Source organism: Micropterus dolomieu, linkage group LG14 (assembly GCF_021292245.1).
Source record: "Micropterus dolomieu isolate WLL.071019.BEF.003 ecotype Adirondacks linkage group LG14, ASM2129224v1, whole genome shotgun sequence".
NCBI lineage: Eukaryota > Metazoa > Chordata > Actinopteri > Centrarchiformes > Centrarchidae > Micropterus > Micropterus dolomieu.
In genome coordinates, this window is record NC_060163.1 from 2,944,927 (window position 1) to 2,959,220 (window position 14,294).

General features: G+C 40.8%; 1 protein-coding gene across 1 annotated transcript in view; it reads left to right on the forward strand.

The window, feature by feature from the left end:
• Window positions 1-907: 907 nt before the first annotated feature.
• The window catches only part of mbtd1 (mbt domain containing 1), a 20,330-nt gene continuing 6,943 nt past the window's right edge, over window positions 908-14,294 (forward strand). Inside the window, exons 1-14 of the mRNA XM_046068901.1 lie at window positions 908-1,048; window positions 2,278-2,482; window positions 2,621-2,754; window positions 2,845-2,959; window positions 3,050-3,132; window positions 3,218-3,335; window positions 4,805-4,939; window positions 5,034-5,122; window positions 5,333-5,567; window positions 7,267-7,322; window positions 9,484-9,588; window positions 9,749-9,896; window positions 10,741-10,823; window positions 12,718-12,952. Of these exons, the coding sequence (XP_045924857.1) occupies window positions 1,028-1,048; window positions 2,278-2,482; window positions 2,621-2,754; window positions 2,845-2,959; window positions 3,050-3,132; window positions 3,218-3,335; window positions 4,805-4,939; window positions 5,034-5,122; window positions 5,333-5,567; window positions 7,267-7,322; window positions 9,484-9,588; window positions 9,749-9,896; window positions 10,741-10,823; window positions 12,718-12,952 (1,762 nt within the window). The 5' untranslated portion in view covers window positions 908-1,027. The remainder of the gene's footprint in view (window positions 1,049-2,277; window positions 2,483-2,620; window positions 2,755-2,844; window positions 2,960-3,049; window positions 3,133-3,217; window positions 3,336-4,804; window positions 4,940-5,033; window positions 5,123-5,332; window positions 5,568-7,266; window positions 7,323-9,483; window positions 9,589-9,748; window positions 9,897-10,740; window positions 10,824-12,717; window positions 12,953-14,294) is intronic.

Below are 14,294 nucleotides of genomic sequence, written 5' to 3' on the forward strand. Positions count from 1 at the left end.
GAGCTTGTAGTACCTTATTACCCCACCAGAGCACTGTGCTCCCAGAATGCAGGGTTACTTGTGGTTCCTGAGGTCTCCAAAAGTAGAATGGGTGCCAGAGCGTTCAGGCATCTCCACATTTTAAGAGTAGGCTGAAGGCTTTCTTCTTTGATAAAGCTTATAGTTAGGGCTGGCTCAGGTGAGTCCTGAACCATCCCTTAGTTATGCGACTATAGGCCTACACTACCAGGAGGAATCCAGTGATTCCTCTCTCCCCCTCTTCCTCTCATCTGTATGCATTCCTATTGCACTGATGCATGTTACTAACTCATCTTCCTCCCTCTCCTGTAGTTTTGCGCCCCTGTCGTCCCTCTCCTCTCTACTCCAGAGCTGCAGAGTCTGGATCTGTGGTTACAAACCACCTACTGCCCCCATGTTCCTGCTCAACATCCGCTGCTAAAATTATTAGAGTCTTATTATTATTATTATTGTTATTACTATTATTTTAATGATATTTATTTTATTACCACTAGCATTAATATTACTTCACTTCTATGTGAAATTTGCATTGTGCTACCGTGTGTTCTCTTTCCTTCTGCCCCCCCACCTTTAATATAAATCTTAATCTTAAAAGTCATGTATGCCTCTAAGCAACTGATAAGAGTGACTTTATGTAAAAAAACAAAAAAAAAACAAACAGTGAATATTCCCTTTGTTTGTATTGCTGTTGGTTTGACACAGGAGTGCTGTGGAGAACTTTTATTTTAGTTTTCTGTTCTTAAATTGAAGAGGCCATTCATTCATTCCCATCGCGGAGTCCACTGTTTTGTTTCTGTGTGGGTCGATGACCTCCATTCTGGATTCACCAATCACATGAAAGTAGGTTACACTCGCACATGCGCAGAAGCAGCAGAGCAATTTGTTGATATCCGATTTGGTAGTAGTCATTTAGACTTTGGTATTTCAAAGCCAGATTTATCCCCAGCATAGGGGTTTCGTTTGCATTGGGCAGCACAGTTAACTAGAACGTTATCTATATGAAGAGCTGATGGAAGACGCAAGGGATTTGGTGAGTGAATTTGAACATTTTAGGGCCGCGATCCTAGGAGGATTTGCTTAGGCTAGCGCTCCTCCTTTGTTGTTATCTATTTATGGTAGCTAGCTAGTGGGTCATCCAGTGTTAAATACTAGAAAGCTCTCCAAAAACAGATGCTCAATCAAAATAACCTCATACTTATTTTAACTACATATGTTAAAGTTTATGTTTGATATGCAAGTGAAAAGTGTGGTATGCTTTTGTGAATAAAACCTTGGAAAATAGATTTCCGCTAGCTAGCTTTGCTAACGCTAGTTAGCATTATGAGCTATTTCCAACAAGGCCGCCCCTTATTTGAGCTTATATTTTAGCTAGCTTTTCTGTTTCGAACACTGTACGTTTAATAGGTCTTTACTGTCTGGCACAGAGTTTTTTCTTTCAGCAGTATTGCTGGCTAAATTATATTGTCGTAGCCAGTAGGATGTCACCTGTGATGCTCAGAGGAGGAAGTGGGCAGGCTATAGCAACAGTAAATAATTTCACAATGTTCCGGATCCCATAACGTTGCACAGAACGAGCAAGACGTAATGTTATTACCTTTTTTATACATTATCACGGGAATAATTTTAGTTAGGTTTGGCTTTTCTGAACATCTTTGCAAAACATTTTACAATTGGCTTCCACATCGAGCTTCCCGGGTCAGATTACAAAACATTTTAAAGAGACCGTAAAATATAAACTAGAACAGTGGTTCTCAAAGTGGGCTCCAGGGGGTCCCCAGCAAAAAGGGGACTAATTTACTTTCACTGTAATTTCATCCACAAGTAACACAAAGACAGAATGTGAGACTATTTCTGTCATGGGTTTCATACACTTTCTGTAGTAAAACATCTGAAAGAAATAGGGGCAAAATCGTATCAAATGGGGGGTCCGTGGTCTATTTTGTGTCAGTTTAGGGGTCTTCGACATGAAAAAGTGTGAAAACCACTGATCTAGATTTTTAATCTTTTTCCCCCTTTTTTATAAAAATTTTTACAAATATTTTAATGCAGAAACAAATAATTGATTAGTTATCAACATAGAATGTTTATGTAGTAATGTAATCAAAAAACACAAAATGTCACATGTTCTTGCTTCTTAAATGTATAATAATATATATAATAATAAGAAGAATCATGAGATTAATTATTAAGGAAGATAATCATTGTTAGTAGCCTTAAAGTATTCCATTTATTTAGACTCTTTTTTCCTTGATTGTAAAGGCTGAACGCACCCCACGTTCAGAGCGTAAGCGGAGAGACTCATTCGGGATGTTTGATGGCTATGACAGCTGTAGCGAGGAGTCTACCAGTAGCTCCAGTTCGGAGGACAGCGAGGATGAGGTGGTGCCCTCCATCCCTGCCAGCCTGCCCATCATCAAGAACAATGGTCAAGTCTATACTTATCCAGACGGCAAGGCTGGAATGGGTCAGTGCATGGAACTATGTTGGGAACTTACGCTTTGTGTGGTTCTCATATCATCATGTGAGTGGGAAACAATAATGTGCCAGCATGTCTCATGATTTTAACACATTATATGCGTCTGTTTTGTGGTCTCTCTCACAGCCACTTGTGAGATGTGTGGGATGGTCGGAGTACGAGATGCTTTTTACTCAAAAACCAAGCGCTTCTGCAGTGTGTCCTGTTCTAGAAGTTATTCCTCAAATTCCAAAAAAGCTAGCATCTTGGCAAGACTCCAGGTAACTGTTAATTATAAGCAACTACAATCAATATTTTAAGATTAAACCTATATCATTACGCAAGTATTGATCTCTGCTTTGTTTTGCAAGGGCAAACCACCAACAAAAAAGGCGAAGGTCTTACAGAAACAGCCTCTAATGGCAAAGTTGGCAGCTTACGCCCAGTACCAAGCAAGTCAGCAGAACCAGGCCAAATCAAAAGCAGGTATGTTATCAAAAAGCAATAGTAATGGTTAATGGGGTGAGTGTGGTGCTCTGTTCAGATAAACTTAACACTGTTTCTTGTTTCTGTCAGTGGTCCCTGCAGAGAGCTTTGACTGGGGTCGGTATATTTGTAGCAATAACACGATCGGAGCTCCAGTCAGCTGCTTCAAGCACGTAAGTAAGAAGTGTTGAGTAGGTAGCGACCTCTAATCTTTGCTTTGTTTGACTAAATAGCTTCACTGTTTCCTCTTTGCTTCAGGCCCCCATGGGGACATGCTGGGAAGGCATAGAAGAAGGAGTGAGGATCGAAGTGTTGAACTCCGACACCAACCTCTCCACTAAAGTGTACTGGATAGCAGAAATCATTAAGCTAGCAGGTAAAACTACTTCTACAGGTAGTTAAAAGAAATTTGGTGAAAGGACAAATCTACCTTAAAAGTGTCCATGATATATTCGCTCGTCTGTTCTATGATACGTCTGCATCCTCATGATGACATCTCTCTCTTCCAGGTGATTTTTGTTATAATGTTGTATTTCTTTAATGATTAGAGAGGCTGCTGTCAGTCGTTTTATGTTTCCATGCGCGAAATAAGCTCACAGCAAATATCGTCGGACATTTAAGCAGCGAAACTCAAAACTGTCGTTCTAAACTTGACAGGATAGAGGGAACAGAATTAAACATGTAGCTTCTGAAATCCATGTTTTGACACTCTGGTGGAGCTCCAAACAGTTTTTTCTCTGTGTGTAGGAGACCTTTTTGGATGTGTAGAAGATCACAGAACATTATTAACATTAGATCTTGAACAATCCTGTCAGCATGTTGGGAGATTTAAAAAACCAGTGAAGTTACGCTGCTGTGTCTCGTGCATAAATGTGGAGAATCTCCTAATGGGGAGACTCTTCACCCTATTTTGTGGAAATGCAATCGGCAGATATAAAAAAACAAAAAAAAAAACAGCTAATGGGTTAGGCTGTAAACAAACTACGCCGCGGTCACATGACGTCACCACCACTAAGCTTCCAGCTTGTAGTTTGGTTTTGCGCTGTTCAGCGTGATGACGTTTAATGTCCCCGACAACCTCTGTACTCTCATTTAGCTTCTTGTAAGCAACCACCTTTTTTAAGACACGTAAAAGCTTCGAAGTCCAAGAGTCTTATTTGTCGTATGTAAAAATCAGTTAATATTGTGTTAAACACAGACCTTCATGTCTGGCATCTAACCCAAAATCCATTAAAAAAAAACATGGGAACCGGAAGTGCAAACATGCTCGCTTATTTCCAAGTTTCAGGACTCCTTCCTGCAGTACAAATGTACATTGAAAGTTTCCAAAATAAAAATTCTCCCTTTCAAAACGTTTTTCCACAACATATGCACACCAGGAAAAAAAACACTACACAAGCCTTCCTAACTTAACTTTCAATCTTGCAAAACATTTGTTTAGATTTCAACCTTTCAAAGTTTTTGTTTGTTTGTTTCAAGATATGGCTTTATTTTCATCACGTGCTTGTACCTTTGTGCATTGCTATTATATAACGGATTTATGTCTTAGCGGTAATGTAAATCTGATAATTATAACAAGTAACCATAGTAACATGCAATATATATATAGATGTACGCAATAATAATCTGTCACATTTTAATCTCTTTGTTTTGAATCCTTTGCATGCTCTTTTGAAGCTTTACTTGCTCACTGACACAACATCTACAGTTTCCTGACAACTGAGCAAACCTCATCAGTTGATGGAGACCATGCGATAGGGCTGAAAGTCTAGAACGAGAAAGGAAGTGGACCTTAACTAAAAGTTGCTTTGACGGCTGACGTTTGTGTTTTATGTCGTTGTGCAGGGTTCAAGGCTCTCCTGCGGTATGAGGGCTTTGACAACGATACCAGTAAGGACTTCTGGTCCAATCTCTGTATCCCTGAGGTGCACCCAGTGGGATGGTGTGCTTCAAGTGGCAAACCCCTTGTACCTCCAAAAAGTGAGTCAAACTTATTCATGGTTCTTGGATGCTCTGGGACAGTTGGTGGTATTTGTTGTTGATTTTTTTTTATTTGGTGTAATCTCCCGTACAGGCATACAGCATAAGTACTCTAACTGGAAAGCCTTTCTTGTGAAGCGTCTCACTGGATCTAAAACACTGCCACCTGACTTTAATGCCAAGGTAAGGCAAATATGTTGATGAAACATCTCCAAATTTGATAATGTTTTCAAAAATAATTAAAGTTTTTCGTGCGACTCCTCCCAAAAGTGAGATAGCTCTATATATATATATATATATATATATATATAAAATCTCTAAACTAAAACCATCAATGAACAGTGACACTCTGCCTTTGCCTTTGTTAAACCCGTGGATCATTTTCCAACATAGGTACACGAGAACTTGCAGTTCCCCTTCAAGAAGCTGATGCGGGTGGAGGTGGTGGATAAGAACTACCTGTGCCGGACACGGGTCGCTCTGGTGGAGCAGGTAATCGGAGGTCGCCTCAGGCTGGTTTATGAGGAGAGCCAGGACCGGTCAGATGACTTCTGGTGCCACATGTACAGCCCCCTCATCCATAATATAGGCTGGTCGCGTAGCATCGGACATCGCTTCAAACGATCAGGTGAGTTTGGAAAGATCCGGTAACATTTAAGTTTACGTGGTGTTCGAATAAGTTATAACAGTTACAGCTGTTTCTACTTTTAGAATTAACAGAATGTGATTGCACTTGGTGTGCACATTATTGAAGGCGTTTAATACTATCTGGAAATTTGACACTATTAATGACATTAAATGAGTTAAAATAAAAAGGAAAAGCTTTAAACGATAAGGCCGGTGAGATTCTGTATTTTTGTAATTGTCCACAAATCCTATGAAAAGCTGGGCACTGTAGTTTTTAGCAATTGTTACTCAAATAGGAAGATGTAGTGCGTTTGTTGGGAACTGCTCTCAGGCAGCAGAATGTTTAAAGGCTCACGCAGACTACACGACTTTCAGTGTCGGCCGATCGTCGTGCCGCTCACACTACACAACTTGCAGTCTTGTGACGGGAGTCTTGATGTCGTTGTGGCGTTCACACTACGTGACTGATCAGGGACGGGGTCGCACACTACGCGAGCTGACACCAGACGGCTGGTCTCCAAATCACGTTTTGTCAAGAAAACACACGTGAAATGTTTCAATGGTTTTGCAGTGAAAAAGTAGCTGCCTAGTGTGAACTAGTCTTTACATGCACTTGATTCTTGATGAACTAATGTGCCCATGTTGATTTATTTTATTTTTTTTCATGAGATTTTTTGACAAGAAGACAATTATAGAATATCTCCAGACTCATCATTTAAAGCTTTTATGAACATGATGTGCATCACTTGTTATACACTTGTTTGTTTTGCGTAGGTTTTCCGTTATAAATGTATCAGTTCTCCAAGTCAAGCCATCATGTCCTTGTTGACACCATAAAGGTTTTCTCAGACCTGACAGGGCTCAAAGACATAGAAGACATTATACAAAAGATTTTACAGGATGGGTAATACTCCATGTAGTACTAAGATATAAACTGATGTTGGTGTGTAAAATGAGTGGACCGCCCCTTTAAATGTCCTGTCTGAGCTTCAGCTTAGACTTCAGTTCTGCACTGAATATCCTTCGAGTACTGGAACTAAAAACCACTGTGGGTGTTTACTGATGCCGATATTTAGAGTGCAGGGGAGCCAATGCGGATATATAATGCCAATATCAAAAGAAAGGTCACATATTATTCCTTGCTGAGCACAATCTATATACATGTCATCTTACTTAACCAGGAACGTTTCAGAAGCAACGGCATTTAAATGCATCATTCTATATATTATAACATATATATTTAACACTAGTTTGTAAGTGTTTTCAGCTGTCATTTAGGGTGGGAGAAACATGTTAACATTTAGAAAAGACAATGGTGACTGAGGAAACTATTTCACTACCTTCCCAAAACTCCCAAGAGGGAGCGCAAACATCGTTTCACAGCAGCTCACTGACAGGCAGCCTGCGGTTTTGTCTGCAGACCGTTTTTGTTTATCGGCCTTGTGAGCGCCAGGCACTCGGCAATGCTGGTTATCTCAAAATGCCAGATAATTGGCCCGATTAATCAGTCTATCACGAATGTTATGACCTGCTGCTGTGTGTCTTAATAATAGCTACTTATGCTCATAGTGAATCAAGCCATTATTTTGTTGTCTGACCAGTCAGTGTTCTCTGAGGCCAGCTCATTCTCAGCTTCTACTGTGTCTAACCATTTGGTTTAGGCATGGCAAGTCATTTTACCTTGTCAATTTATTTTTCAGATGTTACAAAGAAAATTGAAGGTCAAGTTGATGCTCCTGCAGACTTCTTCCAGAAGGTAATACAAAAGAGAAAATGTCTATTTTTGTTCTCATAAGAGAGAGAGAGAGAGAGAGAGTCCTACAGCTGCGGTTTGAATGGATGTGCTAGTTTGTCATCATCAGTCATTGCAGACCCTGTTCTTGGATAACAAAGATATCCTGAATAAACCGCTGACGATTTGACATGAGTCTAAATTTTTGGGTTCTTCAAAGCTGCTTAAAATTCTTCATCAACTGTTGTCAGAGCAACAGCTCCTTAAGCCCAAACCTGCCAAAGTGCAGCTTACCAACAGTTACATAAAGAGATACAGAGGTATCTGGCTGTGAGACTCTTTAATCCATCCTCAGCCTGCACCATGTGAAATAGTTTTATTTCTGTATATAATTTTATCATTTTTTGTATTAGAGCTGGACAATAAAACAACAATAATTATCGCAATATAATTTTTTTTGAACAACAATATAATAAATATTAGATTTTATTCACTTGAATCATACACGAATTAGGACTTAATTTTTTATTAAGATGTTTATTTTGTTGAGGAAAAAGGACTGAAAAAGCTTTTACTTAATTTTACTCATGCATATGTGTTGAAAAAGATTGTTCATAATTGTTTTGAATGTTCTACCTCAGATTTGTGATGTGATCCACTGTTTGGCCTCAAGTGCTGACCATAAACACGAGTTTAAACCACAATTAACAATCATGTTTCTTCAACTTTCCCTCAGTAGCAAAAATCAGCCTTTAAACTCCAAAGAAATAAAGATTTGATACTTATCGTGATAATTATCCATATCGAAAGATATGAAACCTTTTATCGTGATAACATTTTTGGCCATATCGTCCAGCCCTATTTTGTATTTTGTTTGTGAGTAGACAATTTTGTGATACGTGTAATCAATAAAGCGACCTGGTACCTTTTATTAGCTGTGGTGCCAAGTGTGGTTTAATGACAAAGACCAACGGCAGAAACCCCGTAATTCTGGTAGCTGCAGGGCTACACCAACAAAAAGTTTCTCTGACTTGCATTGTGACTTTGTTTCGTTAGTCCAACTACAAGGCTCGCTTGCCAAACATCAACATAGCGTCACTGATGGCAGAATAGGCTTTTTAGATTTCCAGAGAGCTTCTTATCAAAACAAGACGGTTACATCTCCCATGTGCGAAGGGATGTTACAGGGTCTTGGCTACGTGGAACCCTCCATGCAGGCTTTGGTCAGCTTCACTGTCTCGCTTGATCCAGAGGCATTTTGGTCTGCGCCCCTTGGAAATTAAAAATGAACTGAGAGGTTCCAGACTCATAGGCATTTGCAGATTAGTCTGGCGTTACCAGGCTGCACGTGATAAAAAAAAGACATCTAAACTAAAGCTTAGTTTTTAGTTTCTACAAAAAGACAAAAACTCAACTAAAAGACCAGAATAAATGGAATTTAATTTGACATTAAAATGGGAATCTGTCATTTGCATGTTAAAACTGAATTATTAACTGTTGAGCTCAGTTTGCTGCACATTCTTTACAGGATTAAAGCTGCTTTTTCAGAGGTTAGTGAGGTTTCATTTTCATCTCAGCTTATGATTTTCACTGCACGTCAACAAAGGAGAACCTGACCACAGACGCCGGCCACGTCTACCTGTTTTAACAGTGTGGAAACAGTGCAAACATTGTGGAGCCTAATGTAGAACAAAAAACAGTGGTAGCAATGTGCAGACACTTAGAAAATGAGACTTCTGTCCACGCAGTGCATGCTGGGAGGGTTCCACACACTTACCTCTTGTAACTGCAATCACATGATCAGCAGCCTAATTGCTCATCAGGGTTTCAAGTCTGTACTCGGGTTGTTTTTATTTCAAAATAAGGGCACACTGCAATTCAAGATACAGTCATCCAGGATGAAGAAGTCACTCCTCAAACTGCGTTCAATAACCAATTGGCTAGATGAGGACAGGGTTGTTAGCCAGATTTTGTTAAACCACAATTGAAGAACAGAGCCCTGGTATGTAACAGAGATGGTGTTGCTTTTCATTCTCATGTACAAGTAAGGCTCGGTGGGCTTTTAGATGTAATATTAAGGGGTGACTATTATATTATTATAATCCCCTGTGGGCGTTCTAATAGCACCCTATCTGATTAAACCACATTTCAAATAATAATTCTCTATTTGTCTTTTTTCTCTCAGGTGAAAGATGTGGACCAGAGTGGGGACTGGTTCAAAGACGGGATGAAGTTAGAAGCAATTGACCCCCTCAACCTCTCAGCTATATGTGTAGCCACTGTAAGAAAGGTAAGTGCGTTTCTGGACTCCACGTGAATGTTATGTGATGAGATGCTTGTGTGTCAGGTCGGCAGAGTAAATAAAGCGTTAGTTGCTGTTCTTTATTTAAAAGTGCCTTTCTCTCGGGTGCTCCGGACTAACCTCAGCTGATGCCTGCTGTTTACCGTAGGTGTTGGCAGACGGGTACCTCATGATTGGGATCGACGGTTCGGAGGCAGTGGACGGGTCAGACTGGTTCTGCTACCACAGCACCTCCCCTTCCATCTTCCCTGTCGGCTTCTGTGAAATCAACAACATTGAACTCACGCCCCCAAGAGGTACTGTACACTCACGTCTTTGTTTCTTTTCCCTTCAGAAATCTAATGGTCGTTTGCTCCAACTGAGAGATCTAAGGAAGATTTGATAAATAAATAAATAAATAAAAAAAAAAAAACAAATCAAACACAGAAATAAAGTTAAATACAATACACATTGTTACACGTATTTTCTTTTATGGATGCATTTACTTTACTTACTGTTATTAACTGAAAAAAAGTATATTTTAAAAGTACAGTTATTTCACATGTTGTCTGTTATAACTGAATGGCATGAATTGTCCATGCCACACATTTAAATCAAATCACAAACCTGAAAACAAAATTAGAAGGTGTGTTTTATTTCAGTGTTGTCCAGCAGATGACAGTGTGGAGCCACCAAAACCAAATACATTAGTTTTCATGAGGAAGCACAAGGGAGCTGTTTCTCTTTTCCAGTAAACTCTCTCTCAGCAGCTGGATTCATATCCCTTAAAACAGTCAGTGTGTTTGTCTGAAAAAGGAAAACCCCTCCTTGCGCCTCCTGATGACAGAGCTTTGCTGCCCCACATCTCTTTCCTTTTTGTGATTCTGTGTTGTGATTTGATTTTAATGCGGCATGGAAAATTCACGTCTCAATGAAAACCAATAAATTCAGTTATTAGATACAAAAACCTAAATATCACCTGTATGTTTCCTGGTTTGATTTGTTTTTATTTAGACACTTGAAATCTTCCATACGGAGCCTCTATATTGTGTTAAATACCATTTCTCTCCAGGTGAACTTATTGGTTAGAAGTAGTTTAATAACATCTTCTTGCATATGGTTTCTTAATGTTCTGGTCTCAACACTGACTCTGTTCCCCAGGGTACACTAAACTGCCACTTAAATGGTTTGACTACCTCAGAGAAACAGGTTCAATAGCTGCTCCTGTCAAGCTCTTTAACAAGGTAGGCTTTATTAATGGTTTCTCCACTGTGTTTGTGTTCATTATTAAGATGTCTTCTGGTATTATTTTTCTGGTTATAAAAAAGGATAACAGGGTTTTTCATAGCACTACATCTAAAATCAGAAAGCAGCAGATAAACTCAGTACCGTTCTGATTAGTGGTATTGAATGACAGTCTTTGTTTAGTTTTTTCAGTCGACATCTTAAAAGAACTGTTTTCCTGTAGATCCAGGTTTTGTGGTGTGTTTATAAGAAATCAGTCTTCAGTTAGTTTTTGTACAGATGTTAGTTTTATTTATGAGTCACCAAACCACCTTTATTTAATCAGGTCATCTCATTGAGATCCAGAGAGATCGGAGTACAGCAGATATAGATCATCAGACAGTCACAGACGTCAATAAATGGGTTAAAAATGTATATTTTATCATTTATATCATATTTATTCAGGTTTTTCCTTTAATTTGTCCTCCGTATGTACATTATACTTTACTACTGTTAGATCTGTGGTGGTGATGGAGCAGTGGATAAGACACATGTGAGAGACCTGGGTTCAATTCCCCACAGTGACATCCACCATTGTGTCCCTGAGCAAGACACTTAACCCCTAGTTGCTCCAGAGGCGTGCGACCTCTGACATGTAAAGCGATTGTAAGCCGCTTTGGATAAAATCGTCAGCTAAATGAATAAATGTAATGTAATCCGTTAACACGACAGATATCCCGCCTATGTGTAGTTCTGATTGGACAGACTCTGTGATGCACAATGCATTTTTGACCAGAACATTCTAGCTAGGAGGGATGCACAACTTTTTCAACTTTACTGTGAACTTGCAAAAGAGCACTGAAATCGCGATGGCTTGTCACACGTGTAGGTTCGATCAACGCATTGCTGCCTTGCTCTGACGCCTCCATTATGTCCCGTTCATTTTGTGATATTTCGTCTTGTGTTACAACTGCATCTGCAGCTGCTGTCGGTCTGCTGATGTAGCAGAAGTGTCTCCTCTTCTTGCCCTTTCCCTGTCTCGCTCTGCCTCGGCACCATTTCCTCCTCAGTATGTCGGACGTGTGTTTTGTCATGATGCATTGGCTATTTTGAGCAAGTCTGATTATTATAGCTATGGGATTATTTTCCGATCTTTATTCAAGAGCGTCGTCTTACAATTGGAGATCAAAATTGATTAATTTCCCGTTCAGATTTTGTAATGCTTCCCTTCAAAACGCTTAGATTTGCTCAGCTGCTGCTCAAACTGGGTGCTTGATGCTCGCACAAACTTTCTGCGTTCCAGCTTCAGCCCTTCTCCTCGCGCTCAGGCTGTTTCTGTGTGCTTGTGAAACGTCTTTTCTGAGATTTGTGCTCTGCTCCCAGGTTTTTCTGTGTAATAACCCTGTCAGAATCCCCCCCCAACCAATAGAATGCCAGGTGTAGTGTTGACCAATGAAATCATCCCCAACTTGTTGATACAGCATGTGTATATCATATAGGGCCTCTGGAAGGAAGGACAAACCCATTAGGATATACTGACAGTTGTTAAACCTGGTACCATTTACTAGAGTCCTTATGGTACAAGGTAGATTATGATGACTGGAAGACTACCTTAACCTAAGAATGTTAGCTTTTATTGTAAAGTGTTAGCTGAATAGCCTCAAAGTTGTGTTCACCACAGTTACACCTGGCCCAGGGAAAACTGAGCGTAGCATAAAAATGCCCTAAAAAAAATCCTGTAGCAATAACGACCAGCACCAAACATATAGCCTCTTATTTCCTTCCCTTGTTCTGTCTGATTAACAGGACTCAGGATGTGTCAGTGCTTCTCTACAGCAGCTTATGCATGTGTTTTTATTGTAAATGAGTAAAATAAACATTTTTTCACTGTCTTTGCTGCCTTGCGTCTTCTAGGAGGTTCCCAATCACGGTTTCCGGCAGGGAATGAAGCTGGAGGCTGTTGATCTAATGGAGCCACGGCTGGTATGTGTTGCCACGGTGACGAGGATTGTGCACCGGCTACTGAGGATCCACTTCGACGGCTGGGAGGATGAGTACGACCAGTGGGTGGACTGTGAGTCACCTGACCTCTACCCTGTGGGTTGGTGTCAGCTGACGGGCTACCAGCTGCAGCCCCCCGCCTCACAGAGTAAGAACATGATATATTACAACTTGATAGATTTAGATAAATACCTTCTCCCCACACTCTCACACACCTACAACTCTGGTCTCTCACTGCAAACACACCGGCTTGCCCCGCCTCTCTCGGTCTCCCCCTTGACTTTCTCCATCAGCAGTATGTTTTAGAAACTTGTCCAAAAGACTCCCCCTTTTTTATTTTTTATTTTTTTTACCAAGTGAAGCCAATGCAAGTGAACATATGCCTTTTTATAAGATGGAAGCTAAGATGAAAATGCACATATTTCCTGTTTTACAGCTCTCATCTTGTACATAGCATACCGTATAGCGTAATCATTTTATTATATATAAGTTTATCACTTATTTCAGAGCTAGCGGCTCAGAGAGGCTCTCCAGTGTATGGCGGGGTGTCTGTATGTAGCCGTAGCCCCACTGTTTGTCATATTGATGCTACAGATAGTGAAAAAACACAATTTTAGAATGACCTGCCAAAGAAATTGTATTTAATATACACTGCTCAAAAAAATCAAGGGAACACTTGAAACACAATGTAACTCCAAGTCAATCACACTCCTGTGAAATCAAATCACTCCTGTCCACTTAGGAAGCAACACTGATTGACAATCAATTTTACATGCTGTTGTGCCAATAAAGAAGTGGTTCTGCAGGTGGTGACCACAGACCACTTCTCAGTTCCTATGCTTCGGTCATTTTCGAATGCTGGCGGTGCTTTCACTCTAGTGGTGGCATGAGACGGAGTCTACAACCCACACAAGTGGCTCAGGTAGTGCAGCTCATCCAGGATGGCACATCAATGCGAGCTGTGGCAAGAAGGTTTGCTGTGTCTGTCAGCGTAGTGTCCAGAGCATGGAGGCGCTACCAGGAGACAGGCCAGTACAGGAGACGTGGAGGAGGCCGTAGGAGGGCAACAACCCAGCAGCAGGACCACTACCTCCGCCTTTGTGCAAGGAGGAGCAGGAGGAGCACTGCCAGAGCCCTGCAAAATGACCTCCAGCAGGCCACAAGTGTGCATGTGTCTGCTCAAACGGTCAGAAACAGGCTCCATGAGGGTGGTATGAGGGCCCGACGTCCACAGGTGGGGGTTGTGCTTACAGCCCAACACCGTGAAGGACGTTTGGCATTTGCCAGAGAACACCCAGATTGGCAAATTCGCCACTGGCGCCCCGTGCCCTTCACAGATGAAAGCAGGTTCACACTGAGCACATGTGACAGACGTGACAGAGTCTGGAGACACCGTGGAGAACGTTCTGCTGCCTGCAACATCCTCCAGCATGACCGGTTTGGGGGTGGGTCAGTAATGGTGTGGGGTGGCATTTCTTTGGGGGGCCGCA